The sequence below is a fragment of the Rattus norvegicus genome, chromosome 2 (assembly GCF_021556685.1).
Source record: "Rattus norvegicus strain SHRSP/BbbUtx chromosome 2, alternate assembly SHRSP_T2T, whole genome shotgun sequence".
In the NCBI taxonomy this organism is placed as follows: Eukaryota; Metazoa; Chordata; class Mammalia; order Rodentia; family Muridae; genus Rattus; species Rattus norvegicus.
Window position 1 is genome coordinate 222,238,999 of NC_141535.1, and position 18,177 is coordinate 222,257,175.

At 44.1% G+C, this 18,177-nt stretch overlaps 1 protein-coding gene across 1 annotated transcript in view; it reads left to right on the forward strand.

Annotated features, from left to right (window-relative positions):
- The window catches only part of Papss1 (3'-phosphoadenosine 5'-phosphosulfate synthase 1), a 75,142-nt gene that overhangs the window by 29,268 nt on the left and 27,697 nt on the right, over positions 1-18,177 (forward strand). Inside the window, 4 exon segments of the mRNA NM_001395059.1 lie at positions 10,697-10,810; positions 12,817-12,928; positions 15,210-15,415; positions 16,796-16,931. Of these exon segments, the coding sequence (NP_001381988.1) occupies positions 10,697-10,810; positions 12,817-12,928; positions 15,210-15,415; positions 16,796-16,931 (568 nt within the window).

Genomic DNA, 18,177 nt, shown 5'->3' on the forward strand with positions numbered 1-18,177 from the left:
GCCAGCCGGGTGGAGTCTATGCAATTCACCTTCAGTATACTGCAGAGAAGTTTCTGAGATTTTCTCCAGGTGCTTAGGGGAGAGCACATGGTGGGAGCTCAGATAGACGGAGGGTGAAGGGCTGAATGGGTGGAGTGCAGAACAGAACCAGTTCACAATAGGTTCAAGACCCCGAGGAGTGGTTATAGCATCACCATTTTCCTGAGGAGAAGCAGGGCCAGGTTTGTGATGTAATGTCAGAATAGTCAGGTCAGGTGGGCTCGGCGCCGTCACAGGGTGGATTCCCAGCCCACACTTAGATCTTTCTAGTAGATCATTTCTAAATTCTGCATTACTCCTGTCTCAGTTGGCTGCTGAAATATGAATCTTTTGTCCTATTCCCTCACACATTCCGTGATGGTTGGTTCCTGAGTGCAGATGGGATTTCTTTGATCTTACAAAAACTGAATCCTTTTAGAATACTTTAAAGGTACTCTAGAGGAAGTCAAGGATGACACTGCCTGGCTTGGAAAAGAAAGAAACTCAGGCAGAGAAAGAAACTTCTTAAGTTTGAATCTAGATGATGTGAAACGTTCTACATAGTGGGAAATAAGGTCAATGTAGGTTATTTTTGTTTAAAGGTTTATTTGTGTGTGTGTGTGTGTGTGTGTGTGTGTGTGTGTGTGTGTCTGTCTGTCTGTGTGCATGTGTGTGTGTGTTGCCCAGCATGGATGTTAGGAACTGAACTTGGGTCTTCTGAAAGAGCAGCAAGCATTATTAACCACTGAGAGATTTGTTATTTATTATATTGTCCCTGTGAGTTTTATTATTTATTTATTTATTTATTTATTTATTTATTTATTTATTTTTATTATTATTATTATTTTTAAGATTAGGGCTTCCTGGCTGTCCTTGAACTTGCTATGTAGACTAGGTTGGCCTCGAATTTGAAGAGACCTGCTTGCCTCTGCCTCCCTAGTGCTAGGATTAAAGGTGTGGACCACCACACCCTGCAGTGAGACAGGGTTGTTTAAAGGCTAAGTGAGGAGGCTTTAAAAGTTGGTTCGACACCGTTTCCCTAGACTGCAGGGATCATCAACATGGATGGCAGCTAGTCCAAGGCGGGCAGACAGGCTTGCACACACCGGCATGAGCTCCTCCTCTTTGTTGGGCTCCTAATAAAATGCTGCTTATAATGTCAACTTCGTTTCTGAAATAAACTACGGAAGATTTATCTCTGCTTCAGCATCAGTTCTAAGGGTTTTTGTTTGTTTTTCCTCACAGCCAGCACTCTTATCTCTGGTCACTGGAGTCTCCCAAGAGTTCAAGTTGCTTCTGATCCTTTCTGGAGTTTAGTTTGTAGGTTAAGGGCCCAGTCTCAGGACATTGCTTGTTCGGATCTGAGTCGTGAGTTCATAGGTCACCCTCCCTTCTGCCTGGCTATTTAAATAACCCAGGTGCCTCTTCTTGGCTCTGTAACTGGTCAGAACGACTCAGGGAAGTGTTGATTATCGCTGGTTTATTGTCAACTCGGGAGAGCTTTATGGATGGAATGTATAGGGTAGTGTGGGGCATAGCGAACAAGTGTCCATGCCCCTCTCTTTTAGCATCTCTGCATGTAGAGTGGTTCACACAGCCTTGAACTCCGTTGTTGGGGGGGGGTGCTTATGGAGGCTTCCTGTAGGCAGTGACCAGTGAAGTGGCAAGAGGTGAGGCTACAAGTTACCAACCTGCAGTCAAGGTGATCCTTCTGGTGACAGAAGCCAGTCCTGAAGCTGACCAGGAGGCATCAGCCATGAATTTCCCCATACGAAAGACATTATCACTTAGAGTCTGTGCTAGGAACTGGGGACAAAGACCAACGATAATGGGTTTCCAGTTGTGCTGTGGCTTTAGGTAGAGAGAAGAAGCGAGTACCACCTGGGACTTTTGAGAGTGAAGGAGCTTGAGAAGGCTGTGCCCAGGGGAATAATAGTGGCAGATGATATATATTTTTTTAAACCAGCGGTATCCTGGGGAGGCTCTTCCAAAATGAGTTTTGTTTTCAGTTTTGAGACGAGGTTTTTCTGTGTTGCTCTGGCTCTCCCGGAACTCATTCTGTAGACCAGGCTGGCCTCCAACTCTCAGAGATCCTCCAGCCTGTGCCTCCCTAGTGTGCCACCACTGCCCAGCTTTAACTGGTATTCTTAATTTACTGTCACAAAGGAAGATCAATATTTACTTTGCATGTTCAAGGGAATTGGGTATTATAGCTATGAGGTCTTTGTTATGTGAGCACTTTAGATTCTAATTTTTCTTACTGTCTGGTTGTGTGATATAGTTACTCACAAAAATACACGTCCCGTCCTTTAATCAGAGGATCTTTGTTTTCTTATCTTGATTCATTTGTTTAAGAATACAGAAGACAGGCAAACTTGGGGCTCTGTCTTTTCTTCCCCTACCCCTAGAGTGGTCACTAGATGGCCTGCTAGTATTGTGTTTTAACTCGGCCTGCTAGAACACGAGGGAGTAGGCTTCTCGCCGCTGGTTTTAATCTAAAGTGATATTTTAAATGCTGTTTTTAAATCTACCAGGAACTCTGGATTTACTAGTGCTATAAATTATTTAAAGGTTTGTCTTCTTACAAAATGGTGGGTTAGTGCTCTAAATGGATTTTATACTGCACATAAAAACCAGACTTCGTAGCTCAGTTTTAAAGCGTTGCCAGAATGTCGTTTGCTCGTGCTTTGGATGCATGTAGCTGAGATAATAGAAACTTAATAGTTTGCATGAAAATGTGAGCGGGCCCCAGCATTCAATCTGCTGAGCAGATCTGGCTCCAGAAGAAAGTGCAGCAGATACATAGAGAAAAAGCCTTACAGTGCAGAACCTCTGTCTGTTAGCACCCCGGGCTTCTACGGGAAGATTCAAGTGACAGGACCAGAGTCACCAGTTTCAGGGCTGAGTGAGCATCCTGCTCGCCAGTTTCCAAGCAACGGTTACCCAAACAAGGGTGCAGGTGCAGCATCAGTCAGTCTTGGATAGTGTTTAGTCAACTGAGAAAGAAACGGGGTACCCATCCTTTAAATTAAATAAGTGTTTACAGTTCATAGCATTGGATACTTCTGTACTCGGAGGTGTGAAATGCAGCCCTCACCAAGGGGAGTGAGAGAACTCTTCACTGAGCTCTGCTTGGAACGCTTGGGCAGCTGAGTCCCCGTCACTCTCATAATGGAACATGGGAGCCTCTTAGATGGGTAAGGTTTAGGTAAGAGCTTTCTCTGGCCTGGCTAGTAATACGGTTTTTGTTTGAAAAGGAATTTGCTTAAATAAAGTGGATTATGTGAAGGATACCAATGCCACAGCATTTCTGATAGCCGGGAGAGTGAGTCTGCGGAAATCCTAAGGAATCCCAGATAAAACAATCAATTAATGTGGCGGGGACTGCATTCTGCTCCTTGGGTAGCCAGTGTCACTTTGTACTGGTATCCTTTTGGGTGTTTTGTGCTGATCTTACAGACAGAGGCTTGGATTAGAATGTGGTAGAAACTGGCTGTGTCTGCATTTAGAATTAAAAAATAAAATATGTGTATGGGTGTTTTGTCTACAACTATGTCTGTGCACCATGTGTGTGCCTCGTGTCTGCAGAGACCAGAAGGCTGCCTTGGGTCTCCTGAAACTGGAGTTACAGATGGCTGTGAGCTGCCACGTGTGTGCTGGGAATTGAATCTAGATCCTCGGGAAGAGCAGCCAGCGCTCTTAGTCACCGAGCCACCTCTCCAGCCCTACATTTTTTTAAATAATTTTATTTTCCTGGGATATTTTATGGCTTTACATTTCAAATGTTATCCCCTTCCCCCCCTTTCCCATACTCCCACCACCCTCTCCCTGCTTCTATGAAGATGCTCCCACTCCCACACACCTACTGCCATCGCAACACCATGGCACTCCCCTACACTGGAGGAACACGCCGTCACAGGACCAAGGGCTTTTCCTCCTACTGATGCTGGACAAGGCCATCCTCTGCTACATGTGTGGCTGGAGCCATGGGTCCCTCCATGTGTACTCATTGGTTGGTGGTTTAGTCTCTGCGAGCTCTGGTGGGTTTTGGTTGATACTGTTGCTCCTATGGTGTTGTAAAAGACTGAGGGAGCTGGGTCTGCATTTTTAAGGTTCACTTTGTATTTCTGTTAAGTAGTTGCCCCACCTCTACACAGAACCCTCTTGGAGCTCACCTCCACTGCGCGGATGCTCAGTGTCCTGCTTGACTCCTTCCCCTTGGCTCACGGTGCTTGCGTTAGTTCCAGAAACACTACCTTTATCTTTTCAGAAGAAAATGAAAGCAAACTCTTGATCTTTTATTTAGCATTGCTTACCCTCTGGAAGAAATTCACATCACATTGTAAGGCTAAAATTAATTTAGAATATTGTTAGGTAAGAATCTGCAAAGGGAAGGATTTCATTGAATGCACATGATGAAAAATTACTTTGGCTTAAAAATAAAATATTTTCCTGCTCGATTTTGAAAACACAACTATAGCTTCCACATTGGTTTTTGAGAGCAGCAAATGACTAAACTCGCACATGTGTTTGTGAGTAGATTCCTTTCTGACGTCATTTGGACTTACTTGTGTTACCTCTGCCTCTCACTAGTCAGTCACCTTGAAGACACTCAGCTTTCCCCGAAGATCATTCGTGTTATTTGTGGACGGATGGGGCCTGTCAGAAGGAGCCTTTTATTTGTAGAAACAGTGGCTCCTTTGTGAGATCTTGCTCCGTTCAGGGCAAGCAGAGTCAGATAGCTGTGGGTACCCTCTACATTGTTTGTGAGGGGGGCCTGCTCCTCTTTCAGGAAAGAGCACTGCTCCGACAGCTTCAGCCGTGTGCTTGGAGCACTGCAGTGGGCTGGTCATGCTGCTGTGAATCATCGACTTTGGGAGCTGTATCTCAGGATGCTGGCAGAGGAAATGAGCTAGAAATTAAAAGTACCTTGTTGTATCAGACGGAGTTGAAAAGGCTGGCCTACTGCGTGCCTTTCTTCTGACCTCCCTAGATTGTTGATGGTTATCTACCGATAAATGTGGGAGAAGGGGAGAGTTCCCGTGCCCACCACCACAACGTGCCCTCCCCAGCCCTTCCACCGTGTAATATAGCTAAGAAAGAAAGGGCAAAGCAAACAAATTGGAAGCTTGGCTCTTCCCAAGGTGGGGCTGAGACTGGCTCTGTGGACACCCTGTGGAATTTATTCCCACACGTACTCTAATCTTCAAGATGCTAAGAGCTTGCAGGCGGTAAGTCAAGGGCAGTTCTCTGTATGTACTGCAAGAGGGCTTGAAGAAGTGGGTTTACAGCTGTTCACATATCATTGATAGAACTTTCTCAGGCTGAACAGAAGTGCTAACTGTATTTATTTATTTATTTATTTATTTATTTATTTATTTATTTATTGTGAAGAACATTATCAGTGCACTGAAGATCTTACACAAACTAGAAACCCTTACAATGAAACCTTTAGAATTATAAACGTTTAACAGGATTTGTTTATGAAAGTAAGTGATAACACGGTATTTGGTAAAGTTTCATAGTTTAGTTTTTAATGGGGAAAACTAAGGGATATTTTTGGAGCTGGAGTTCCAACCCTAACACCTGTCAATTAATTTTTATGGCCTCAGAGAAATGACTTTGTTTCTGGCCTCATTTCTTAATTACTAATAGTCATTGGTAATAGTACCTACTTTAGAGGCTACTGCAAATTCTGTGAGGAGCTGAGGTTAGACCCTAGCATGTGGAAGCTCAGAGAGAATTGCCATCAGCATTATCATTTATTTCCGGTGTGCTAAGTGCGCTGGAAGGTGTACGGTGAACATTTACTAATGTCTCCGGCCTTGGAGCCCTCGTTTGTAGAGGGGCAGGCAGTGGCAGTGTCCCATGTCTTGATAGGTAGGTATCAGGACAAATGAACAAATACATGTGAAGCTTTTAGGACAGTGCGAATCCCTGTAAAGGTTCTCAGTTCAGACACCATGCTGCTTCATTCGGATAACATCCCTGGGGGGTGTGTGGTGTGTGTCTGGATCTTTTCTAAGTGGTCGGGGACTAGAGGCAACAGGCCCCGAGGTGAGGAAGCCCGCTCAGGCTGTATATTTAGAATTGGAGCACAGATCGCAGATTCTTAGGTAAGAAATGCTCATATCTTCTTTTCTCCTAACACTGCAGTAGCAGTAAGAACATCAGGAATAACGGAAGTGTTGTTTCCTGCTACCCTCCATCTCCTTTTGGTTTGAAAATGTGTCCCTTAAACTTCGTGACTAGTTTACTGACTTCTGTGTCCTTTCCGTGAACCTTACTGTAGCTACCCTTACGGAAGCCTAGTGAGTACCTGGCCTTTGTGTGATTGATGCTTTCAGGGTTTATTTCCCAGCATAGAGGGTTTTGGTTCTTTATGTTGCAGCTGCCAAGAGCATGTATGGCTTAATGTGACTCTGGGCTCGAGTATCCAACTGAGCATGGGGGTTCTGTTCGGCTGATTGAGGTGCGTCCTGCTGTCTCAGGGACAGGGGCTTCTGAACTTTCGCAGGCTCGGTAGATATTGCCCGCCGACCAGGCCGTTCACCCTGTAGTGCACACGTGGCAGAGAACAGTTAAACAGTGTAATGGGCAAACGACATAGAAGGATTTAGGGCGTTCCATGTGCTCATCCCAACTCCTACCAACTACTCTTCTCACTGAAAGTCCGCACGGAGAGCTGTGCCTACCCTGCTTATCTGACTTTAAAGAAGCATCCTTTTCTTTTCCTGATGTGTGTGATTTCCCTTCTTAGATACATTCTTAAAGTCAGGCACTCCATATAAACTGTTGACCTGAAGCTTCTCCCCGCCCCCCAGTGCTGACACACACGCACTTTGTCATGGGTTTATTTACATGGGGAGGTATCTCACCTTCTGAGTATATGGTTGTGTGTGAAATCCACCAAGTCAGACCAGAGGCAGCTGAGTGAGCTGGGTGAGCTGAGTGAGCCTTGGTTCACTGTTTTTTCTGTAATGACTTGATATAGTATTTCTCCTCAGTAAATATAAATGTTAATTTTCTACTAGGAAATACGGACGGTCTGGGAGGTTCATGGAGAGTAGCCGAGCAGTTTGTGCCTCACACACGCTCCCTGCTTTCCTCCTTGACTAGTGGGATGCCTGAGGGACAGGAGCCTCTGAGAAGTACTGTTGTGTTCCAGGAGTGGTGCTGTGCGGCCAGCTAGTTGTAGCTGGCTGTGGTTTCTGATTTTGTTACTTCTTTTCCTCTGTGTATAGTCTTTCTTACTCTTGGGTTCATTATGAGAAAGTCAGGGGCCTCCTTGAATATAAGCATAGGAGAAGTCAGGTTTTGTCACCTGATTGAACTGAACTGTGTTTCCCTCTGCTGTACCGTTGTGGAGTAGAGTATCTGGGAAGATGGTGCTAGTCCTCAGACCCCAGAGGGATTGCTCTAACAGGCACACCCTGTCATGTGCTCTTTTGGCATAGATATGCAAATAATAATAATATCTATTATTATTGTTATTATTATTATTTATTATTATTTGCCCTGCTGATTAAGGTTGAAGTCTACCATTACCCAGATAGCTTTCTGAGCTCAGTGCAAATGGAGGACTCCCTTCATTGGCAGAGCTGCCCTCTTTCTGACCTTGTCTGGGGAGTTCAACCCTTCCTCCCCATCTCTACCTGCAGAATGCCATGTAGCTTTGGTTAAGACTTCAGGTTCAACTTCCTTTCTCCCAATAAGAATGCATTCAGCTTGCACCTGAGCTTCCTGGAATGCTTCCCCATGCCAATGGGGAATTTTGGTACTGTAAGCCTTCAGCCAATGACTTTTGCCCATCCTGATATTTTGACACCCATTCCCCAAATTACATAACTCTTGAATCACCCCAAGTAAAGTAGTTCTTCCTCCCTGCAGCTGGTCCTGGTGTCATTATTTTCCATACAGACTCACAGGGTTTCCAGCTCCCCACACCCATCGCTGGGCACAGAGAGGGTTGTAGGTAGTGGAAAAAGAAAGTTGATATGAAATGTGTGTTGTAGACCTGTGTAGAAGTAGTTCCTCTGGGCAATTCCATTCTTTGTGGTCAGGATACCAGCAGTCCAGTTCAATGGCAAACACCAACCATGAATCAGTAGGAATCAGTACCAGTGGCATGATCCAGCAGAAACAGCAAGGCTCCACCTAATTGGCAAGATCAGTACAAGTGGTCAGAATCAGCCAGAATACCACAAGACGTTCTTTGGCGTGTTTCTCTCTATGAGGTGAAAACCAAGGAAGACCATTGAAGACCAGCAAAGACAAGCGAAGCACTGCAAGGTGTAGCAATGCAAGAACATATCCTCTCACTGTTTGGGGGGTTCCATTTATATTCTTTCTAACCATCCTGTGCCCTCTCAAGTGTCTGTTTTTAGCACAACATCACATGCCTTCTCACAAGATACCTTCCAGAGAAACAACATATGATACAACTGAGTTGTTAAAGTCACCAGAACTACTTTCCTCTTTAGAGGGTCACTATCATCATCATCATCACCATCATCATCATCACCATCACCATCACCATCACCATCATCACCATCACCATCACCATCATCACCATCACCATCACCATCACCATCATCACCATCATCACCATCATCATCACCATCATCACCATCACCATCACCATCACCATCATCATATCATTTTTCTTTTGCTGCATCCGTTTTCTTTTGAGCTCATCCCTTAGATGAGTCCTGCTCTGTGAAACGGTTGTGTGGTTGTAGAGTCACTAGGCTACAGATACTTATGGCATTGCCTTCGTATACAAGTCCAGCGTTAGCTGAGGTGCAGTGTGGCATGTGACTATATAAGCAGGGTAGGTCCTTAAGGTTTGGTTCTTGGGCTTCACACTTGGGCTCAGCTGGAAAGTGCTTGCTACCCAAGTGTGAAGATCTCAGCTTAGACCTGCAGCTCCTATATAAAAAGCCAGGCACAACAGCACAGGTCTGTAATGCCAAGACGATGGAGGCAGGAATAAGGGTCCTGGGTTCTGTCTCACAAGCAGTCTAGCCAAAATGGCGAGCTTCCTGTTCAGTGAGAGATCCTGTCTCAGAAAATAAGGTGAGGACCTCAGCAAACTCAGACCACGCACATGCACACACACACACACACACACACACACACACACACACACACACGATGAAGAGTGACTGAGGGAGACACTTGATGTTGGTCTCTGGTTTCCATGTGTACTCTCACACATGAACACACACATGAGCATGCACATACATACATATGCCCACAAAGAGAATTTGATTCTTCCATTAATATTTTGGTTTGAATTACTTTGATGACTGTTGTGCTTTTAAAACCAGAAGTGTTGGCTTCCTGATAGCATTGGTAGTAGGTATCGTGCCTTTGCACATTGACTTCTTTCATTTGGTCATTTGTATGTGAGCCCCTCCATCTCTTGCCCTGCCTTGATGTGTGCTAACACGTCATGGGCTCTGTGCCTCTGTGTGTTCTCACAGGCCATGGGTATAAGTTCCTGCTCTGCCTTCCTCAGTGCTTAGTGCTGTCCTGGGCAGTGTATGTGGCCACTCTGGTAGGGATGCTCAGTGATGCCGAGCGTCTTTACAGGATTGTTTGCCATCTGGGTATCTTCAGTGAGGTAGGTGTCCGTCCACGACTGTCTCTTTAGCTGCTGGAGATGGTTTTAGGTTTGTTTTCTACCTCTGACAAGGGCGTCAGTGGCCCTGTGGGGACTACATTGGGTCTGTAAGTTGCTTTGGAAAGGACGTACATCTGATAAACACAGGTTTTATTTTTCTTGTGTTTTAAGGTTCTTTGCTTACTTTGGAGAACAGAGTTATGTTTGTTTTCAAACCCCTTTTCCTAGGCGATGGCAATGGCAGAATCCTCTTATTCTCTTGACAGTTTCTTTATTTCGAATAACAAAGTACTGGTCAGACACAGGAGTGAAAAGCCCCCAGTTGGTTCTATTTCACGTGCTAATAGAGATGACAGACTTGGCATTAAAAAGAGTTAAAGTGGTCAAACCTGTTTAGAATTCTTTAGAGCACAGTAATGTGTTGGGAGCAAGCCTTGTAAAGGTCTCCGAGTAGCAGTCCAAGAGGTTATGTTGTATCGTGCACACAGTTCCGTGTGCCTGCAAACAAACACGCCTCTCTGCTCTGTGCTTCCGTGCACTTCATGGGGGATGAGCAGGAGGAAAGCCTGCCCCTGTCATAGGTGGACACTTAGAACATCGAACAAATCCAGACAGTTATGTGGTTATCAAAAGGTACTAGTTTTCAGTGATTGCAAGAGGGATTTGACACACTCTAGAATATTCATTTTATGAATAAAACGGTGTTTTAGTGACACTAAGGATAAAGGTGCACATGGAAAATGGAGTAAAATAATGCGTTCCGTGGGTCGTTTCGTGTTCGAATTCTTTGTTACATTGTATCTGAGGTCAGCTCTGTTTACAGTCGCCTGTTCTGACACAGAGTAGATTCTAGGGCTCTATGCCTTCCACTAGACAGTGAGCACCATGCTGACTGGGTGTTACTTGGGAGTAACCAGCTAATATTAGGGAAGTTGAAGAGGGAACGAGGCCCTAAGGCCCCCTTTTCCATTAGAATGCTTACTTTCTTGGTCTCTTAAGGACGCCTGCATTGCTGGATGAAATGTCAATTGCCCTCTTATTGTTGTGAAGGACATTGTCCCTGTGGATGCCTCCTATGAGGTGAAAGAGCTGTATGTGCCGGAGAACAAACTTCACTTGGCCAAAACTGATGCAGAAGCCTTACCAGCACTGAAAATCAACAAAGTAAGTTCTCTGCTGCTTCTCAAAGCAAGTGATACAGCCTTCGTGGAGCTGTTAGCGTGATGAATGTGGGGCTCTGCGGTGTGTTTGAAGCCGGGGGAGCAGTAACAGGGTCAGGGTATTGTGGTATATATCACGGTTCCTAAGGATGGGCAATGTGTTTAATGGGGTACAATATTCCCACATTACCACGATTGGATTTGCTTTTAGTTACATTTGTTTATTTTGAAATATCAAAGGACAAAGATTATGCGAGATTTGGGGGCATAAGAGAAAGGATTGTTTCTGAAGCATTAAGAAATGCTAATCCACAGTAATTAAAATGAACTTTTACTCTTTTAAACATGTTTCTCAATTTCCTGTTCAACACTTAATTCTCCCTTGTATTAAGAAAAATGGGCACATTAGGAATGGTTCTGTTGTCCATCCCTGCCTAGTGGTATCATTGGGTGCCTTTCTCAATTAACAACTGCGGAGTTAAACTACACAGGACGAGAGCGGAAGCTGTGACTTCATCTCAAATTTTAGGAAACTTTAAATTGTATAATTTCTACATAATTTAAAAAGAGATGTAAAAGAAAAAAAACACAAGGAAAACCCCACAAAGGTAAGGAGTAAGAGAAGGAGTAGCAGTTGGCTTTCCCTTCAACCCTTCTTTTATAGTAACAAGATTCTAAGAAGTGTCACCTCCCAGTACTGAGGATGGAGAACTGAACTTAGCATGGACAAAGACTCCTCCATGGTGTTCAGATCTTCGGTTGGTCGGTCTTGATGGGTTTTGTGTGGTTGGGTCTCAGATGCCGAGTGTCAGGGAAAGATGGTGTAAAGCAGAGTTGTTCCAACTTCTGTGGTGGAGGAACCAGTTTGTTCAGAGAGAGGGAGAGAGCGAGCTATCTGTGGGTATTGGACTGCAGAAGCCTACTGTAAACTTCCTTCAGGCCAGGAGGTCACAAATCTGCTCCGTTTACAGTGCCCACAAGACGTGCTGCCTGTCTGTGCTTCCTCACAAGTCCTCTTCGGTCATTGAAGGCTAAGGCTTCAACATAAGACATTTGCAGGGATTCAGGCATTTAGCTCCTAACACATGCCAGCTAGAGTTGAGACAAGCAATAACCACTGTCAAGGGCTTAGGAAAACAAAGTAAGGAAAACTTGAAAGTGGAAAAATAGTCTCCACAAACATATCTCCTGTGAATTGAGGCTGTGTAATTCCTCGTGTCCCCTTGCACACACTGGCCATCATGCTTTGGGAAAAAATGTGAGTCCATTTTATTGCACACCATTGGCCGTGTGCTCAGCTGTCTCTCATTTGGGATCCATTGCTGAATGCCATATGCAGGTCAGAGTTCTTTAGTGTTCTGAGGGGATGGACCACAGGCCCTGAGGTTAAAGCAGTAATGATCTTTGTAAGATGAAGGCACTGGGGAAGAGTCTTTTTGGTAAATATTTTGTTTAAAGTATTTTTTGATTTAGGATAGTGACTATCAACATGGAGTTTCTGCAGTTTCTGGGAACTTGGCAGAACTGTAAAATTTCCATTGCCTTGGAAATCAAATGTGATGCAATCTGTTTGTTTGCTTTGAGACAGGCTCTTACCATATAGCCTGACTGACCATAGACTTGCCGTATACACCAGGCTGCCCTTGAAATCACAGAGACCAGCCTGCCTCTCCCAAGTGTGCACCCGAAAGCCCATCTAGCAATCTGTATTGTAACACCCCTTTCGGAAAATGTCTGCTACGTTGATGCTTGAGATCCACAGGCTTAGGCAGGGCTGTCCCTGGTAGTAATGTGTGTCGGGCGATGTGTTATTGATATACTAGAAGAAAAGCTCGCTCTCCTAGACTTCTGATTTTGTTTTTCATTTTGTAGGACCCACACCCATTACTGATATGTCTGTTTCTGTTACTTTCAAAATTAAATGTATTGGTTTTTGCTGCTTGGGTTCATAAATACTGGAAATGAGGTGGTAACTTTCGTTTGTTTTCATTTGCTCTCTTATTCACTTAGGTGGACATGCAGTGGGTGCAGGTTCTGGCAGAAGGCTGGGCGACTCCTCTGAACGGCTTCATGAGGGAGAGGGAATACTTGCAGTGCCTTCATTTTGACTGTCTTCTGGATGGTAAGACAGCCGAGTTGGAAGTTGAGTTGTGTGTGGGAAGCATGGCGTGCTCTCCGGTATTCCTCACGGTTCACGAGTAGTCAGGAAGACCAAGCTATTCAGGCTCTGAACACTTAAAGGGATCTCATTCCCACTTTTCAGTTGTTTTTCATTGTGGGGGAGGAAGGACAGTTGGGGATCTGGTCAGAAAGTGAATTATAAAAGCACCATTGTTTCCCTGTGTCACGCCAGCCTGCCCACCTGGTGAGCTGCTGCCCTCAGGGCCCACATCCTGAACCATTCCTCTCCAAGCCTGTGGACTCACGGGCTGTCTTGTTTGTGTGTTTGTTTTCTGTAAAGATTAAATATTATATTTTGGTTGTCCTCCTTGGAGTTAGCTGTTTGACTTGGAATTTAATGCACATTGGCTTATTACTTTTTCATCTTAATTCATAGTTTTTATGAATTTCATAATTTTTATGAATTAATAATTCCTAGTAATTTCAGGAGTGCATACAGATTCACTCATGGCTGACAACTTTTGTCCAAATTACTTAAATATATAAATTTAAATAGGAATTTACAGGACATTTTATCTTTTCTAACCTGTATATGTTATAGTGACTTAAACACACACACACACACACACACACACACACACACACACACAGCTAGATGTGGTGGCACTTCACATACCTTTAATCCTAGCACAGGCCAAGAAAAGTAGATCTCTGGGAGTTTGAAGCCAACCTTACCTATATAGCCAGTTGTTCCAGGACTTCCAGGGCTCAGTAAAGAGACCCTGTCTCAAAAAGCAAACAAAACAACAACAGCATCACAGGCTGGGGTCACAGGCTGGGAATGGAGACTGTGCCTTGGGCTCACTGGTAACACAGTTTAGAGTAATTGGAGGCACTGATAACTGCTTTTGTTTCTTGGGCAGTGACAGTTGACATTGGTTTGATTCCGACTGTATTAAGAATGTAACTAAAAGGGGGTGGGCTGAGGAAGTGACTCCATGGCTAAGAACACCTGCTGTAAGAGCCGGGGGTGGGGGGGGGTGGGGACCCGAGCCCAGATTCCTAGCACCTTTGTAAAAGTTGAGCATGGCCCTGTGTACCTGTGACCCCAGTACTGAGGAGTAGAAGGAGACAGATCCTGGGAGCATGGGGACCAGTCAGCCTTCCTGAAATGCCAGTTTAATGAGAGACTTTGTCTCAAGGGAACAAGGTGGAGATGGATAGAGGACAACACACAGCATCCACCCCTGGCCTCAGCATACACCTGCTCCATGCACACAACACACACACACACACACACACACACACACACACACACACACACACACACACACATATACACACACACATTAAGCAAGTAAGTAAATAAGTGAGTGTAGATATATTTGTCATGTGAGTATACTTGGGGATACATACAGTTATTTAAATATTTTCAATAAAGATTACATTTCTCTTAGGTCAGAAATAAGAGTTCTTGGTCTCGTTCATTTAATGGGATGTGCAGATTACTTTTGTCAGTGACAGCCACCTGATGCTTCCTTTGTAAATCGTTTCTTTTACTTTTATAATTCTGTATAACATTTTCTCAAGGACAGTTGGATGACTTATAAGAATTATATATGGTTCTTTTTTATTGTTTTTTGACAGCATTTCTCAATGTAGCTCTGGCCGTCCTCCACTCTGTAGACCAGGCTGGCCTTGAACTCACAGAGATCCACCTGCCTTTGCCTTCCCAGTGTTGGGGACTAAAGGCCCGCGCCACCACAGCCTGGCTTTGTTTGTTCTTTTATTCCTCCTCCTTCCCCATCCCTACTTCCCTCCTCTCTCTTTCCCTTCCTCCCTCCCCTTCTTCCTCCTCCCTCCTCCCTCTTCTTCCTCACCTCCTCCTTTCCTCTTCTTTCTCCTTTTCTTCTCTTGTTTAACTTTCTGATTATTTTGTGCTAGACACTCGGTGACAGTGCAGTGGTCCTTTGACGTTTTGTACATCACACAGTTAGTACTTAACTGCGTATGGATGTTCCCTTGTGTGCGTCTGTAGTCTGTCACGCCCCAGACACATGCTGAGGACGGAAGACAGCTGTGACTGTCAGTTCCTTCCTTCTCCCATGTGGGTTCCCGGGACCGCACTCCGCCCGGTTTGGTGACAAGCACCCTTAGCTGTTGAGCCTCGTCACTGGTTCTCTAAAGAAAATTGTTGTTGTCGTTCTTTGAGTTGTGTCACCGAAGACAAGGTGACGACACTGAGACCCAGTGAATGAGCTGTGCACATGTGTACCCTGCAGGAGGCGTCATCAACTTATCCGTGCCTATAGTCCTGACAGCTACGCAGGAGGACAAGGAGAGGCTGGACGGCTGCACAGCGTTCGCTCTGATGTATGAGGGCCGCCGTGTGGCCATCCTCCGGAATCCGGAATTTTTTGAGCACCGGAAAGAGGAGCGTTGCGCCCGACAGTGGGGAACAACGTGCAGGAGCCACCCCTACATCAAGGTCTTGACTCATTGGACAGGGACGTCTGTGTTGAATGTGGCCGTCGCCTGTGTGTGAATTCTTCCTCAGGTTGTGTGAATCTTTGCAGAATGGAGACTGGATCTTAGACGAGTGTACTGAGCAGATGGTCTTGTCATTTGGGCTCATGTAAATGTTTATTCAATGACTCTTTGTAGTCTTCTAAAACCATTGATGCCGGGGATTAAATCCAGAGCCCTTAGCATGCTAACCCTGCGCTTAGCTCTGTGTGTACCAGTGTGCTAAAATGTTTAACACAGTTAAAGTGTACACCAGTGTGCTAAAATGTTTACACACAGTTAAAGCGTATACCAGTGTGCTAAAATATTTACACAGTTAAAGTGTATACCAGTGTGCTAAAATGTTTACACAGTTAAAGTGTATACCAGTGTGCTAAAATGTTTAACACAGTTAAAGTGCTTACTGTGTCTTCTTGTGGTCTAGTGGTAGGGAAAGATTTTTATTGTTGCTTTTTGTTTTGTTTTGTTTTGTTTTTTTCTAGACAGTTTTTCTTTATAGCCCTGGCTGTCTTAGAATTCACTCTGTAGATAGGCTGACCTTGAACTCACAGAGATACACTTCCACTGCCCCGCTGGTAGGGATAGATAGTAATTGTGTTCTCACAGGGAAGATTCGAAGGCAGGCTGCCCTGGGAACCCACACCAGGACTGCTTAATAGTTTTTACTCTTTAACATTGCATTCCTTTAGAAAATTGGACGCATGCCTCATCTCCCCAAAGTTCCTCACTTGTTCATGAGTGTGGACACATCAGCGGGGAAGGCAAATATCTGTCAGTTTAGTGTTTTTTAAGAAGACTCTGAGCTTTCAAAGAAGTGAGGTGCATTTAAGTGTCAACCAATGCAGTGTAGGAAAGGGTGGCTTCAGCTGCACCCTGTAAGTGTGGACCCTGTGGGCTCAGATTTCCAGATGCAGGGCCAGGTGAGTGAGGGCAGATAGAACGTGAGGAGCTGTGCATGAATTTGATTGTCAGTGATCATTAATGTGAAATGTTTGATATTGGAAGACATACAAGATGGATGCCCATAGGTTACACATCACTGTTAACCAGCATCTAGTAAAAGTGAGAAAAAAATGCTTTTTTATTCTTAAACTGAGAAAGTAACAATCATTTACTTTTTTAGTTGCTTTTCAGAAATTCATCCAAATTATTTCACAAGTATTTTAAGAAATGACAACATTCTATTTCTTCAGTGTCCGTTTTTAATTCCCATGGTGTGGCGTTCATAAGCCTAGCTTAGCCTTTAAGATGGAGACCAGCTTTCAGAAGCTATGCTTAGCTTGCATGAGAGCAATGTTCTTCTTTCTTCTGTAGCAAAACATTTCCTATTGCTTCTTGTTAGATGATTCTGGAACAAGGGGATTGGCTGATTGGAGGAGATCTTCAAGTCCTGGACCGGATTTACTGGAACGATGGCCTTGATCAGTACCGTCTTACCCCTGCGGAGCTCAAGCAGAAGTTTAAAGATATGAATGCTGGTAAGATGTGAACCTGCTCATCTAGTATGAGAGAGATTATTTGGAGAGAAAATGCCAGAAGTTTTTTCCTAACACTATCTTGAGTGTATATAACAGGGCGGTGGCCACAGGAATGTAAGGCAATGCAGTGTGTAAAGAAAAGCACAGTCAAGCCTGCCTCTGTAGTTTGCTTTCCTTTCCTACGTTCTTAGAACTTGATATGACATTTTGCATATGATGTGGAAGGTGAATGTTAACAGCGAATTGGATGTGTATTATAAAACCCACACATTAGAGCTAAGTAGAACTGTAGAAGAGGCTTTATCAGAGCTGATCCCCGTACAACATGTACTCAGTGTGTTAGTTAGAGTTCTCTAGAGAATAAGACTCATAGAACGAGTCAGTCAGGATCTCTATCTATCATCTATGTATGTATGTATGTATGTATGTATGTATATATGTATATATGTATCTATCTATCTTTCTATCATCTATGTATCTATCATCTATCTATCTTCTATGAATCTATCATCTATGTATTTATCATCTATGTATCTATCCATCATCTATGTATCTATCTATCATCTATCTATTATCTATGTATCTATCTATCATCTATGTATCTATCTATCATCTATGTATATATCATCTATCTATCTATTAAAAGGGAATTTATTGGCATATGGGCTGTGGTCCAGGTAGTCCAACAATGGCTGTCTGCCATTGGAAGGTCCAAGAACCCAGTCTGCCGAAGGTCCAAGATTCACAAGGGCTTTAGTTAATTCTTGATCTAGGCGAGTTGGCACACAAGAATACCCATCACACGTGGTTTAGCATCCAGTGATTTCTGAGTGCTATATAATGGCTAAGTATAGCTTCGTCTCCGGCTTTCAAACACACCGTGGCCCATTTGACAGGTAAGTAATGACCGGTGTCAGGCAGTAATGACACACAATACCTTATATCCCTATGAGATTTAGGGACCCCATGAAGGTTGCTTCTTGCCACTGAACTATAAAGAGCAGAGACAGCTTCTAGAAAAAAATAAAAGTCCTTCCTGACAGGAAACCGGGTTGTGATCAACAAACAAACAAACAAACAAACAAACAAGCAAGCAAGCAAGCAAGCAGTTCTGCCTGTCCATTTCCCCCATCTGGATGATGTCAGTGAGGATAGAGTATTTGGAGTTCTTGCATCCATTCTGTGTTCATAAGAAGCCCAAACATGTGTTCAGTGTTGAGTTTCTGTTATCTGTCTCCAGACTTCA